Raw genomic sequence first — 16,343 nt, 5'->3', positions numbered from 1 at the left:
GATGCTCAGTTATTCTTTCTGAAAATAATTAGCAAACAGGTCAATGCTTCACCCCCTTCTGCCCTTCATTTTCTGACAATTATGGCTTTCCAGTTACTGCCCTTTTGATCTTTTCCTTTTCATATTCAGGGCAGCAAGCATTCTACATCTAGGTTGGTCATATGTTAAAAATCTGCTGTGATTTCCTTTTGACCAAGTGTGGAGAATGACAGTGTAGCCATTGTGTCCATGGCATAGCTCTTCATCGTATGTACTGAATGTTCTTATCAAAGCTTCAGAGAGCCAGGCCTGTGGATGTTCAAGGTTGAGCAGATCAAGCGAGTTTGCAGTGTCATCTCCACAGGGCTCCCTTTTCAGAGGTAGAGTAGGTCTGTTGGGACTTGTCCTAATTCACAAGCGTGCCACTCTCCCTTGTTGAGACAACAACACATTTTCTTGAGTATGCCTTTGCAGCTTCCTCACTGACTAGGGAATGGATTCCCCATTCACTAGGTATTTCAGATGCATAATTTATGGTCCATGGTGGAGCACAGCTGCAGATTCTGTCAGGACATACAAAGTATTAGAAACAGGAGATGGGGCCTCTATGGATGTACCTAATGTACTGTTCTCTATTTCGTGAGAAATGGTGTGGGGTTTTTGGGTAGTATGCTTAGTGCATTGAATGGTGGATTGATTTAATAGGTGCAAGAAAAATTTACACACAAAGTCTTGAGCTGCAAGTTGCCATGTTCTTAGCATAGCTACACTCACAGTTTCCTTAGAGTTCACTCTCTGGTTCTCACTTTCTTCTTACTTTCCATGCACGAAGGCTCTCTTCTTCTCAGCTCCTACCTCTCCTCTTTTTCTTTGACTCTGTCCCTCAACCTTTCTCAGTTAAAACTGACCTGAGTTCTCTGATCCTGATAACCCTTTCTATTTGAATTGCATTACCTCAATTTCTGCCACTTTCATTTTCACAGTTGGTTAGTAGATATCTTTGGAGAGGTAGTATACATAGTGTTTAAGGGTCCAGGCTCTGCAGCTAGACTGCCTGGGTTTGGTCTTAGATCTGCTAACATTTTAACCAGCTGTGTGACCTTGGACAAGTTATTTAACTTCCGTGTGCCTCTGTTTTTTTACCTGTAAATGTGAATATTAATAGCACCTGTCTCTTATAGAGTTGTGATTATTAAAATAGTTAACTCATGCCAAGCACTTAGAACAGTGCCTCATGCACAGTAATCCCTCAGTAAACATTAGCTGTTATTATTTTAATTTGATTGCATAAGAAGAGAAAAAAAAACCTTCTGAAATGATGATATTTTTTGCAGGTGGTTGTTTCAGAGTTGTAGCTTCTTCCGCCTCACCCGTAGCGATGCACTGAAGATAAGTGAATGAAAGTATTAGCTGCATCAGCATCCAGTAGTGGGAACCTCTCTACAATGTTAAGTTCCGTGATCTTTAAACAGAAATTTCTCTTCCTCCTGCCCTGTTGGACAATCCAGTTGCTGTTGGCCTCACCACATAGCTGACATCATCCTGGCTCTGAAAGATTTTTAAAAATCAGATCTATCACAGTTATAAATTATCATTCTTTCTTTAACCCAGCAGCTCCACCTTCAAGGACTTAGAGGGCAACAGCCTGAAGGATAGCGGCCATGAGGAGAGCGACCAGACTGACAGTGAGCATGATGTCCAGCGAAGCCTGTATTGTGACACTGCTGTCAATGATGTGCTGAACACCAGTGTGACCTCCATGGGATCTCAGATGCCTGATCATGGTAAGGGCTGATCGGCTGTAAGTTGCAACCATAGATTCCAAAGAACCCAGGATGTTTGGAGGCTCACTGCATTACTTTACTGTAATGAGTGTATTTTCCTACAGGGTTTTGAGATGTCCTGACACCTGTCCAGACTCTTCTTCACCCTCCCTGAGTGGATCCCCTATGATCATATAATGTTCAGGCATTTAAAAAGCCAACTACCTATACATATTGCATACATACTCATCAATCATAACTGCACTGCACACATAGGAAATTAGCAGATGCCTTCTCACTAGGAATAAATGCCTCTCTTTGCTTTAGTACATGAATTGGACTGATCAGTTGAGTTGCAGAGAACACAGCACTTATGACACCAGAGGGGTGAGTTTTATTTCCATATCAAGTTGGTTAACTTTACCCAGAAAGAGACCCTGTTCTCTGACCACAGACTGTGTACTCTTTACTGAGGAGAGAGTACAAAACTTCCCATTTTGTCTATGGTGCTGTGATGCCAAATCCCTCTAGCTACCATGCAAATGCATGCCATTGGTCATAGGAGAGACCAGGGTAAGAAAACATGGCTGACTTAATGTAACATTCTGTGCATGTCAAAAATGCCTCAAAGCACATGTCAGGAACGGCATCCTCATGTATGAAGAAGAGTCTATTTTTGGGAACTCAGCCACACATGCTTTAGCAAGAGGAGCCAAGCATAAACCAGGCTATAAAAACATTAGCAGAGTTCAGCTAAGGCAGAATGTTCAGACGGACTTGGGCACAAATGTCATTTTCAATGTTTTACTGATGCAAACATGCTAGGCAAACAGCCTGTCTTTTTCAATTAAGAACTATGAATTCAGCTTGGTGTTTAGGCTCAGTGAAGGTTCAGAATGCTTGGCTATGTCTTGAGAGAAGCTAGACGCAAGCTCAGCTGGAAGCCCCACTGCTAAAAGACTTAAAGATGAGAAAACAAAATATGGTGATTATGTGCTGGTCTTCAGCTGTTTCATTTCACTGTAAACATCATTAAATGCTTTTGTTTTGGTCTTGTAAATGAATCCAAAGGAAAAAAAATGTACGATCCACAAAATAAAATGTTTTCTATGGAGAAAAAGTTAGTCACTGTAGATTCTATTAAATTGTTTAATCCATCCCCTCCCCAGCAGATCCAAGTGTCAAAGTCTATAATATATATGTCACTACCGATTGTGCACTGCTGCCTTCTCTCATTGGTGAGTGGTGCCATCCGCAGAGATAATATACTTTCTGGGTGACCTTACTAAGACTAAAGATGAAAAAAATTAAACATTTGTATAACTGAAACAGAGGCTATTTGATTCTCAGAGGATTAGCAGCGTGTCACAGGATACAGACTGATATGTATCATTTACTAGTCTTGTGTCTCAAAGAAATGCTTTTTCATTTGTATCAGAAAGGGTTTTAGTTAGATGCTCTCTAAAATTAAATGACTCCAGGAAAAGAAATAGTCATAATTGATTCTCACTTTGTGCCTGGCTAGAACAACATCTGTTTTAGTTTTTCGTCACATGTCTCTAGGAAAATAGTACCAGTGGACTGCAGCTAATTTTTCTGAGGGAGTGTTTCTTACAAAAGGGATGTATTGTGTATAGATACTGTAGACTTGTAATAATGAGATTCTAAAGCAAATGTGTGGCATTATCCCAAGACTCTCCTATGTTTAAGATGGGGACTACGCACACACACACACACACACGCACGCAATTTTTTGCTCTTCTGTTTTGGCAACACTTTTACATTTTGTTTCCCAATATTCGATTCTTATCTATGTATCTTCATTTTTTCCGTTATTCTAGCAGTGGCTAAACCTTGAACCAACCCTCGGGTTTGTTCTTTTCAATTTGGTTGAATCATAAAAGTTTAGTTACAAAGGGAATTCAGGCCTTGTTTACATCTCTGGCTCTACCTTATGATATCCCAGTACTACTGAGCTTTCCATAATGGTACTTAATTGTATCCCCAATCAACTCTAGGCTAGCCACATAGGTGGTGTCACCAGTTTACTTGGGTTGAATATTGCTACCTCAAACAATAGCAATGATTCAAAAATTAACGTCTTCTAGCATTTTCTCAAACTTGGATTCATATAATAAATGTTTTTCATTTTATCCTAAGGCACAGTGGTTGAAAGACAATCACTGACTGATTGCATTTTGATTGCCCCAACCAAACACATCTGTGAGCTGGGTCAGGGTGGAGATATGATGGAATGGCAGGAATCTTTTCTTTCTGGATTATTATCAATCCTGGTATCACTCTCGACAAGCCTAAAACCAGGTCAGTGGGTTGATGAACTGGCTGAGCTGAATTTCCTGGTTGCCAGGTGACTGAATTACATTTATCATCTGCAGTGCCTTTGAATTAATATGTCTCAGCTTGTCCCCCATACTGTAGCTCTTCTCATGGCTTCCCAGAAAAGAAGGTGATGGAACATTCTTTATCCTGTACTTCTACTGGCATATGGCACTTTTTTGCAATGCCAACTCTCTATAGCTCTCAGAGTGCCTTGAGAGCAAGTAAGTGTTCTCACTCAGCAGATTTTACCACCTGATCTGGTTCCTGATGTGATTTGGTGCTGAGCTGGGGAGTCTCACTCAAATGTTTTAACCATTGTTTTCCCTCCCTGAATTTGAGTTATTTGGTAAAATTACCACCTTCTGGCAGGGACAAAAATTTCTTCCTATGCAACTTCTGCAGACAATCTCTAAGAAGAATAGCCAAAAAGTAGGGTGGTCAGAGATGCCAGAGGCTCATGGGTTTGTTGCACAATTGGGGGTTTCACTGGGCTTGAATCTCTTCCTATCAGGGTTATTTTTGGATTGAATAGTGCTGGGTTAAGAGGCTTTTGTCTCCTTACTTCTTTGCATGCCCATTTGTGATGACTTGGATATCCCATTATGCATACTCAAATGTGTAGTCCTGATATGAAATTAGAGTTTATAGGTTCATGTCTTAGAACCGTACATACTAGTCCCAAGCCCAACTAATTTGTTTCAAATCACACTCAGTCTCTTACCTTATGATTTTAATTATTGATTATAAATTCATCAGCTGAAAAGATGACTCTAATTGCTCTAATATGCACCTAATTTGGAGTTCACTACAACACTGAATTGGTTTCCCTCCCATGCTAATTGATACCAAATGGAAGCAACATACAGAAATTTGTGATAACATCTAGCTGATTTTGACATCTAAAATCACCAAAATGCAATATAATGATTGCTTTATTTCTGGGAGTGTAGGTTCTTCTGCATTTTCCTAAACTTGTTTTTGCTAGTTTCATCACCTGAATATCATTTAACATGTTTGTTGTGTAAAACATGGATTTGAAGAACTTGATCTGTGCCTAATGTAACCACTGTTGCAAATTAGCCATGAAAATATTCTGTAGACTGCATACTATGCATATTCTAGTTTCAACCACAGGTGTATTAAGACGCTTACACTTTCAGCACTCTACCAACAATGTGTAATTTAATTTCCTCTAGGCTTTTAATGAAATTATGATTCAGTGACTGAACATCCTTTCCTTATCCTCTTACCTATCCCCCGACTCACCTCTCACCTCACTAAATTTCCAAACACTCATTTCAATTAATCTCTTAGCAAAATAGGGAGCTCTCAATGGAGACTATTTTGTGACATTGCAAAGCAGTGTGCTGCTGGGCTCCAGAAATGGTAGCATGAACCAGATGTTCATAGAGTAATTGAAAATTCCATTTTATCAGAATAGCATTTGCTGTCAAAAAGTTTTATCTTTACTTCAACAAAGAGGTTGATTAGCTCCCCCTGGACCCGAATTAGCATCTTTCAGGCTAGATATACTGTTTTGCAATTCATGTGGTTATTTCTCCCCTGGTTTTGCTCATATAGAATCTTTAAAAGATGTCTTTAGCCTCTTGAAAATATACCAGGTAAAATGTTTAATTACTTGAACACAGTAATGTATATGTATACAGTGTTTCTATATATATGACTTGCAGGTTTTTTTCATCTTGCCTCAGGTATACAGCATTCTAACCAGACAGGAACAATCCATGCATAGATATATATTATTCATTCATTCAGCAATATTTTTGAGTGCCCACTGTATGTCTGGCTCTGGGAATGTGTCAACTACTTCTGTTATTGACTGTGAAAGTTATCTTTTTAGCTTTGCTTATCCGGGTTTTACTGGGGTGACCAAGGTCAGCTCAATGATGAAATGAATAATTCTTTCTGATTTTAGAAATCATCATAAGAATAGAGCCTGGGACTAATAAAAAACCTTATTAATATTGTGCCAATAAAGCAAAAGAAACAATAAAAGAAGACTTACAGTCAAGATCTTATTTTTAGTAAGAGTATCACAGAAGATTCTTCCTCGATGTTCTAATTTGAACAGTGTCACAATGTTAAACATTTTCTTTTTAAATCCATCTACTCTGAGATTGAACTTCCTGCTTACTTTTAGTTACTGTCATTGTAAGATGGTTGGTTTAATCTCTGACATGCCCAGTTACCTTGCTGGTTAAGAGGTACTCAGTGATACTCAATACCCAGTCTCCCTTTCATTCTGACATCCAGGACCTTTATCCATTCTCAGTCTCAGCAATGGCTGGGTAGGTGGGAAGAGAAGTGACAGGTGGATGCTTTTGTTTATTTCAACTACATTGCTGCACCAGATAATTGGACTCCTTCCAAAGCATTATTTACATTTTATTGGCAAGGTGGCTGCTAGAATAAAACGTTGTCCTTAACTAATGGAAACATCCATGCTCTTAGCAGTTGTTTACTAGCATTATTTTGGCCTGGGCCTTTTGGTCAGAGAATTCTTTTAGGACAGCTCTGTTCATCTGCTTTGAAATAAAAGCACTATTCCTTTTCTTAATATAATAATGTTTTCCTGATCTACTTGGAACTTTTAGTTGTCTCATAGTCATTGTCTATTTTAAAATTTATTATTATTAATAATTACCTGTAGTATGGGATTCATTACTCATCACGAGAATAAATGCCAAGGGCTTTCTTTACTGGTTGACACTAAGAATTTCTATATTTCTGAGCACTCGGAAAGCATTGGAGGATGGAGGCTATATAAAGGGAGCACACTGAACAATTAAGGGTTTCATTCTCTAGGAGTTTATGACCCACTAGCACAAATGGTCCAGTATGGAATAGACTGCAGAGGATCAGTGAAGAAATTAATTAAGATTATTTGAGCTGGAAAGCAAAGTGCATTTCAAAAGACAGTTTGGTGTAATGGGATCCCTTTGGAGGAATAGTGGAAGCCAGGCCCCGACATAGTATGCAAGATAAAATTATGCTCTATGTGGGTGATTTGCTAGGTGAATTTTTTTCCAATTGCTTCATGATGAAGCAAGTTCTATAGGCCATGATAAGTAGGGACACTGCCAATAGGACAACAGATGAGAAGCAAATCAAGTTGTTGTATAGGGCTAGATCATATGGTTGATTCACATACTCAAAAAGTCCATTGAAATATCAAGATCATTATTTTCTTTGGGTCTCTCAATCTATTTAACATTATTTCTGTCCTATCATAAGATGGTTAAGGACCATAAATAAACTCCATCAGGATGGGAAAACATGAATCTGAACTTTCTGTTTAAATATTTATGAAGTATTTTTTCTGTCATCTTCCCTTTAACCCTTTTATTATGAAATAAATATGAAGAATTGAGTCATAATTTAAAAAGTAATTTCAAGAATACCAAAATCATGTATTATTCCTTTATTGCACTATAGGCAAAATACTTGTGAGATGGCTTTCCTTTCTTACTGTAGATGCTTTTTGTCATCCAGGATCAGGTCTTTGCCCCAGGTATTTTTGGTCTCTGTCTTCACCAGATGGCTCATTGCCTGTTTGTTCATTTTGGGCTAAGGAAAGCTAATTTGACACATCCACTTTTGAAATGTGGCTTGACAAGAAAGTCTTTTCAATTTCTATTCCTACCCCAAGGCTTACCCCCAATAAAACTTCAGCCATGGAAAAATCACCAGGCACCAAATTGAAAAAGGTTTGAACTGGCCTTTAGAGACATCAGAAGAGTTACTTTTTAGAGACTTACACACAGCTTAAAGTGGGTAGACAAAACAGATGCTTTTGCAGTTGGGCAGAATGGAACCCCCTCCCCGCCAACTAGTTATGCTGCCATGCAGAGAGAATACAAAGCAGTTCCCCACGGCTTCTCGTAAAGAGATTATCAGTGAGATACCAGTCTCTAGAGTTGTTCTGGAGCAAATCCTTTGGGACTAGACATTTGTGTGCAAGTGACAGAGTCAGAAGGGTGTTGTGGGATTTTAGGTTTTATGCTGAACACTGGACTTCACCCCAAAACGTGCACCCCAAAGATCTACTCTTGTAGTTAGAGGAATAGGTGAGATGGTAGGTAGCAGAGGTGATTTGAAAGGCACTGAATTCAGAAGGGGCCAAAGGAGTTTGTCATAAAATGAACTCTGGGTGAATTCATTCAAAGTTTTGTCTCATTGAGGTGGCCTCATGAGAGACACTTTGTCTTTTGTGGGTTCTTTGTTATCAGAAATAATAATTCTACTCCATTATTCTTCACAACGGTGTAGACAACAAACTTGTAAACTGTTAAATCTGAAATAATAGGCAACACCATCTTATTGTTAGTTCTTTTAAATCTTAATAATATCCATTTTCATGGCAAATGAGACACTTTATGTTCCTGTCTTAGTTGAACGGGGAGATTTTCAGTTTGGAAGAAGTTAAAACCTTAAAAACACATTCACCTCCCCCTACCCCAGTTAGCTAAGCCTTAGATTCTTTCTAATTTGTGGTTTAGTAACTAGACTCTAAGTCATGCAGGAGTGCAACTGTAATCTACTTTAAAATAAAAGCATAACCTATTATATTGCTTCCCTTTTGATAGATATCTGTAAACAAACACTGCTATAATCACCTGGAGAAACTTGGTGACCTTAGTTGATTACAGCAAGGCAGCTTCCCAGCCATGAGTTTGCAAATTCAAATCCAGTGTCAGAGATACATTTTTCCAATGTGTGGCCGCTTTCGCCACTTCTAAGCTCATATAGTCACTCCTTTCTGTCCTTAGGTTGGATAATAATAGATGTTTGACCACTTGCTTTCTTCCCTCCTCTTTCACCCTGTGGAGTTTCCAACCTGTGTGAACAATAGAATCTTTCCTTTTTAATACGTGTAAAAGGGGGAAAAGAGGAATGGTAGAGGTTCCAAGATACTCAAACTGGTCAAACTGTTCTAAGACATCACCACCTGCTGTTTTTAATCATTAATGAGGTTGTCAGTTGCTCTAATCTGGGAGGTGAACCAAAAGAACGGTTTTGATTTTAATTTAATTTAAAAATCAGCTTATTGGAAAAAAAATGCCTCCAGCTTGTAAGAGTCAGGTTGCCCACTGTTGATAAACTAAAGTAAGTCAGATGCAGAAGCTGAACCATGATTCATATGCAAATGTGAACTATTTTAAATTTGGGGAACTATTATTATTATCATCACTAGCTAGAAAATTTAGTCCTTTTAATTCAAGGACCCATTTTATTTCAGAGACATGCTTCATATAAATATCTGTTCCATTTTTTTTTTCTGGAAGAAAAACTGATGCACCAAGAATTTGAAAACTTTATTCACGTCAGAACACAAATCAATGGCAAAGTCCAGAGTGAAACCCAAAGTGCAAATTCTTTTGCTTGACTCACTGCCCATCAAACTGTACATTTTAGAAGCTGAGTGATTATCTGTGAGTACTCTATTAAGTTTGGGTTTTCTTACACTGGATGATTTTGCTTAGCGGCAAAATGAGAATTCAGAAATATGGTGTCTATGCACAAACTGGATCTTAAAGACCTGGAGCCAGACCTTTGTTTGTGCCAACTGTCAACTTAGAAGGTTTCATTATGCCTCTCAGAGCTTCACCAAACACTTTCAGATTTATAATTGATGTCAACTGAAGTTGAAGGCAAAGAAAACCTGCCTTATTTGACTGCAGAAAATGTTACCTTACTGTTGGGCCCTAGTTAGCTCTAGGGTAGGTGTATCGAATCACACTAGCCTTCTGCTAACACAGCAAGTGAGCACTTCCTAAATTCAGCTGATAATCAGTCTAGGCAGCTAATGAGTTTGCAAACAGACTGAGCTGCTGGAGCTGGCACCAGGAAACCACCATTCCAAACTAACCATCTCTTATTAACCTTTTGGTGTTTCCTTTGTGACGCTAATTAGAGACTCATAAAACTATCTGCTTTGGATCTTTCTTTGGTTTAAAATCCAGTTTTCAAAGAAACAGTCTACTTTAAGGCTTCCATTAGTATGGTGCCCCTCATGGAGGAAAATGACTGACTTGCCATTTAAGTAAGGTTTGCTTAATTAATCTCTAATGTTCCAGCAATTAAAATGCCAGAAAAAGTTGCTTCTGTAGTTGGTATAATTTATAATGCTTTCCAGATTCCGGTGGTATTGAAGTGGGTGGCAGATGTTTCTACCAACATTATAGGTTGATGGTCTGAAGGTATCCATTCCCAGGATGTAACCCTGTCTGCCAGACTCCCTGTCTGCCTTCTGCATTGAGCTAAATTCCTCTTGATTGCCTAAGGGCCTTAGAGGTGTGTTTTGCTTCTTTTCTGCAGGATGATGAGCCAAGGAATGAGCATTGCACTGTTGGGAGGGGGGAAGTCTTCTATATTTAAAGAGCTGTTTAAGTCAAAATGATAGGTTATCAACTGGGCCTACCCAACATTCAAACGATTACATTTGCATGATGAAGATGAAGGAGCAACATTCCTTTCTGTTATTGTCCCCCATCCCACTCCCTCGTTGATAGTTTCCACACCCGGAAATAAGTGTCACTGAGGAAAGAGCATTGTGAGATAAGTGTTCAAAACCTGTTGGACTCATGTCTTCATCCTGTGCTTTTGTTTATCCATCTACAGCACCTTTAACTGCCTCATTTCTCTCTCATTGTCGTAAAGAAAAATTATCTAAAATGAACCACTTACATGATCCTAGGGGACAGAACCTTTAGATGAGGAATTGGCTGTCTATTAAATAAGTGAGATTTGCAAAGTTAGACATTGTTTTATTTAATTTAGAAAAGTGGTACTTTTTCCGGAAGCCTAATGTTAATTATGTAGGATCCTTTAGAGATTAAAATACCTATACCAGAAATGCAGACACAGAACCTAATATTCTACCTGCAGCATTACTTAGAGCCCCTTTGGTGTCTTAATTTTCCACTTAACAGAATGTTTGAAGTCCTGAAAAGTCCCCAAAATCATCGTGAAAGGGAGTTCATGTTATATCATTTATCTATTACGGCAACCCTGAGAGGGAGACAAGTGTAGAATTTAAAAAAGTTAACAGAGGAGTGACAGCCATTTAAAATGAGGCTCAAAGTCAGAATCTTAGCTGATTAAGTAAAGGTAGACAAGGTTAGAATGAGGAGTTGAGAGAAATGAAATAAGATACAAATATCTGTGGTTGAAAGTAAGGTTGGCAGGGACAGGAGAAGCATAATCCAGACAGACAGTGTCCCATCAATTCAGGCTCCAACTAATATAAGCAAGTCCAGCTTCTACCGTGTTCCACTTTCCTCAAGATCGACACCACTAGTCTGCCTGTAAATCTGAAGGCAAGCATAGCATCATAGTGACTACAGATTTTGGAATAAGACAGATCTAAGTTCCGTGCTTATCTTTGCTTCTTAATAGCTATTAACCTTACTCAAATTACTTATTTTTTGGAACCCTCAATATTCTCATCTATGAAATAGGAGTAAACATAGAAATTACTTATCAGGGTGGTTGTGAGATGATCCAGGTAAAGCATTTAGTGTTACTTCCTGGCACATAGTAAGTGCTCAAAAATAAAAAGTGCCATTATTACTACAGAGATTCAGTCAGTGAAATATCTACTTTCCATGATTTCAGGGACACCACTGTCCAGAGCCTCTCATCTGCTTGCTGCTATCTATGATACCTTTAACAGAGGGTCAGGCATTTCATTTTACAATTATAGCTCAAATTTCAAGCAGCCCATGGGAAGAGGGAATGCATTTATTCAAATTCACACTAAGTTGTAAATGACTGCTATTAGATTGTTTCTAAGTTTGGAATTTGGTGTGTGTGTGGGGGTGGTTTCTAGAATATTGAAGACTGAGTCTCAGCAGGTGGGGGGAAGCACAGAAAAGGAGTGCCAAAGATGACAACCTCATGAGTTCACCCAGAGCTATCAATGTCCAAATGAGTGCTGGATAATTATTTGATTTACTCTCTGTGAAATATCTGAATGCTGAAAAGCTGCCTTCACTCTCACATCATGTTTCTGAATTAGCCCAGACTTTGGTTTGAGAAATTAAAGGATGTCCACTAAAGGTTCTTATTGATGCTGAAAACTTGGCCTCTGTGCACAGGTGCCAAATAGAATCTTCGAGACAGAGTTTTGGGTGAAGTAGAAAAGAATAGCTTTGTTGCTTTGCCAGGCAAAGGGGGACATAGCAGGCTCATGCCTCAAAAACTGTGTGTCCCAACCCGGGAGGATTTGGTGAGGAGTTTTATAGCAATGGTTCAACAGTGGGGTTGCTGATGAGGATCTGGGTGCGTGCAGGGCCTGCACTCCTTTAATCTGGGTTCAGGTGGTCCCCTGATGAGTTTCTCTAGATTATTCAAACTGTGATCTTCTCTGGAATGAAGAATGCTAAAATCTTCCATTTGTTGGGGGTTTTAGTTCTTTACAGAGCTCAAAGATATTGTTATGTGTATCCTTGAGGCGGAACCAGGACCGTGCCCCAAGGCTGCACTACTGTTTCTTGGCTGCTCCTCCCTTGTCTCTGCATCCCCTCCCTTCCCTGATTAGCAACTGTTCTAATCTGCCCTTTGAAACTCAGGGAAGGTCATGAAGGCTGGAGTCTATTCCCTACAAACAAGAAATGGGGGACATGGAAAGGCTTCTGTGCCCAGGAGCCCCACAGTGTCCTGCTTGGTTTCATTGTGGAATTTGAAAGAGAGGTCCATGTTAATCTACATTACAAAATGCACATATTCTTGCACACCTGTGGTGAGGCAAGCAAAGTTCTAGTTCTTTTCTGTTGGCATTGACTCTGCTTTGCTTTTCCTCTGCAAAAATGTGCATGTTCCAACCCCCAGGGGCTCTATCCTTCCCTGCTCTCCTTCTCTTGCCTCACTGCTCTTAAATGGCTAATGGGACATCATTTTGATTCTTTTGTTTGTTTGTTTGTTTGTTTCTACCTCATGCCCAGACTTTCATTAAAAAATAAATGAGGAGATACATTTTTCATTTCTAGTTCTCCTCTAGAAGTCACCCTGCAAAGGATCATTTCTATTCTTTTTTTCTGCCAGTGGACTGAAAAATGCCCAGCTCCTACCTGAAAGGTCATATCTCCTTGTCATATGAATGAGCTCACAGCAAGTCCATGGGGACAATGTCATCTGAGCAATGATGGGAATTTATGTGCCTTTGGATTTCTGCCTCTTTTTTGTAATGAAAAAAATGAATTTGTTAATGATAGAAAAAAACTCAGCCAAAGCCCCTTATAAAATCCTCTCTATATAAATGCCAGGAGAGGGCCACTCAAATACACAGTTGATAAATGAATTTTCTTTTTCTTTTTCTTTTTTTTTTACTCATGCCTTGCTTAGAGCTGTTTGTCTTATATTAAGGTAAGTCAGGTAGCTCATCTTCACTGGTTATAGTGTGTTGAATTTAACCGGCAGGCTGTGGTTTTGTGGCATAAAATGCTTTGGTTTGTAAGGGACCTTATGACATGTTTGTGTTTGCCAATAAATGGAGATGGAGAGAGAGAGAAAGACAGAGAGAATGAGAGAGGGAGAGAGTGAGAACACATACAGAGACTAGCATGGAATTAGGGATATGCAAAAAAGACTTATAACACAGGAACACGCACTGTGTTTAAAAAAGGCAGATTCTGAAAAACAAAACCAAACTTCCCTAGCTTGAACATAACATTCTATGATCAGTGTAACTGGAAGGACATAATTTTTGCCTTTCTAAAAATCCAAATCCACATGATATATGCAAAATGCTAAAAAGATCATTATAGCCCTAAAATGATTTAATACCATGTTGCCCAGGGGAAAGAGAATTGTAGTTTTCACTCTATTATTTATTCATCACAGAGCCCTGGGTAAGTCACTAACCTCTCAAAATCTTAATTCATATATTTATTGAGAGGCTGATGAGCAATGTTGCAATAACATTGCTAGGATCAATAACCAAAGTGCTATTTATATGTGTATAATACTTTTTCTTGGTACAATATAATTGTGAGACAGCTATTTTTTTTTTCTCTGCCCTTCTCCTGCTTGACCTTTTGACCTGAGCACTCTACTATCAGCACAGTCTAGTTTAGCAGATAAACACTGACCTGAGAGTCAGGGGATTTTGGTTCTCATTATATTCCACAAATTCATAGCTGTGCAACTGTATGCAAGTTACTTGTCCTGTCCAGTCTTTGGGTTTCTCATCTGTAGAACAGAGGCTATTGGTAGTACCTACCTTATAGGGTGATTGTAAGGATTAAATGAGATAATGCACGTAAAAAACTTAGATAAGTACCTCTTTTATAGTAGACACACAAAGAATCATGGTGGTAAGATGAAGCTAATGAAAACATTCTCCTTCTTGGCTTACTTCCCCTCTTCACTTATCCATATCTCTTTCTTACTTTAAAATCCTCTTGGGCAAAATTTAAGTCCTATAAGAAGCCATTCTTGACTGATCTCTCCTTTACTTGGCACCTCTTCAACAACTATATACACAGTTTATATCACATTAATTTGCATTTTACCGATTTTTTTAAAATGTAAAATGAGGGGGTTGGTAATTGTTAGGACCTTTCAACTTCCAAGCTCTTTTTATTCTGCATTTTGGGTTCTGGGCACAATCTTTTTAGATTCCTGAGCACACAGCCATTTGCCAATGGATCTGTAACGAGTGCCATACTCAAGTTAACAGACGGTATGGTGTGCTTGCTTTGAGGGGTAATTGCTCTTTCATCTTAATTTCCTCCCTTTGGCGTTCCTTTCTTGAAAACTACTCAATGGCAATGTCATGAAGCATGGGGTAAAAATCAAACTGAAGTAGCAGGTCACTTGTCTATTTCAGGAAAAATTACATTTAAAAACTAAGGACCAGTGAAGTTCTACCAAGGGAGGGGCTTTTCACCCTAGTATTAGAGGCCAAATAAGTCTAAGGACACAATGAACTTAGAATGTCTGTTCATTCCTCTTTTCCTAAGCAAGTTGGCTATACCTAGTTGATAACTGTCTTCATTTTCCTTAAACAATGTTTAAGACTCCTCCTCCTTGGCTACCATGTCACACCTCTCACAGTCAATCTGTTCTTCTTAAAATCTAATACTCTAAGCCAAATCTGGTGTCCTTTCTTCTATGGGGTCAGTTGTAAACTGCTCACTTTACTATAGCCTTTCCCTCCCCCTCCTCCTCTTCCCTCCCCCACCTTTTCCCCTTGATGTTTCTTATTTAGTTCTTTCTCCAACCCTCCCCCTTTTAAGCTCAGCCTAATTCCATCCTCTTTTCTTCTAGGGACAGCTTCTCTTTCACCATTATATTTTTATGAAAAACAGAGATATTTTCAATGACATCGAGTAAGAATTTTTTTGGTTGTAGTGGTTCAGTGTTCCTTTATGGGAGATTTTTATGGCTTCTTTTCATTCAGTAGAGTTGCCTTCTTTATTACTTTTCCCCTCCTCCCACACAGCTCATAGCACACTCCTATGACTAGAGAAGACCCTTAGTGAACAAATGTTGATTAGTTCATTGCTCTGAACACTACCAAACAACAGATGCCAGCCACCAATGTTTGATCCCCAGGGCAGTTCTCATCCACCCCATTCTACAGATGCCGGAGGTGAAATGATTTACTCTAAGACAGGGCAAGGATCAGAAGAGAGTTTGTGTTTCCTGGATTTGTTATGTGACTCCAGGGCATTGTTCTGTTTTTCCATTTGAAATCTCAAAGGCTATTGGGCTGGCAGGAAGTTTTCATTCCTGTTATGAAAGGGCTACCTCCTCCAGTTTAGAAGAGATGTTGCTTAGGGAAATTGCAGCAGAATATGGCAGTGAAGCCAGAAAGATCAGGGAGTCAGAAGCATGACTATGAGATGGGAGGAAAGAAATGTCGTGCCTAACTAGCCCAGGGGGCATGTTTGATAGTACCTGGGTGTGTCTACAGTATATCTATATAGATATTGGCCTTTCACTTTGTTTCTTACATTTTACTCTTTGAGTTGGTCTGCTGTGTAATCTGTGTCACTGGCAATTCCATTGACCACAACACTTCAATTGAATCACAGCTTGAGTCTTCTTGAAGTTTCCTTCCCTCTAACCTTGATGATTTCTTGCTCATGTTGGGGCTTGAAAAAATGTCTGATGAAATTCAAATCTTTAGCTTCTGTTCCCCTCTTCATTTCCTCTGATCTGGGCTATTCTGGGTCAAATGTTTTCATTAAGATAAATGTCCTAAGTTTTATCATATGGTTTCATTCTTTTTCA

At 39.0% G+C, this 16,343-nt stretch overlaps 1 protein-coding gene across 3 annotated transcripts in view; it reads left to right on the top strand.

Moving 5' to 3' along the window:
- PCDH19 (protocadherin 19) overlaps positions 1–16,343 on the top strand; it is a 118,599-nt gene that overhangs the window by 61,816 nt on the left and 40,440 nt on the right. For 2 of the 3 annotated variants that reach the window (XM_082447520.1, XM_082447521.1), the window contains one exon: positions 1,591–1,763. In XM_082447520.1, coding sequence (XP_082303646.1) covers positions 1,591–1,763 — 173 coding nt within the window. The remainder of the gene's footprint in view (positions 1–1,590; positions 1,764–16,343) is intronic. The other variant, XM_082447519.1, reaches the window with a different exon arrangement.

Source organism: Balaenoptera physalus (genome assembly GCF_965194825.1).
Source record: "Balaenoptera physalus genome assembly, chromosome: X".
Taxonomy (NCBI): domain Eukaryota; kingdom Metazoa; phylum Chordata; class Mammalia; order Artiodactyla; family Balaenopteridae; genus Balaenoptera; species Balaenoptera physalus.
Note: the sequence above shows the minus strand (reverse complement) of the source record. Positions and strands in the feature narration are given on the sequence as shown.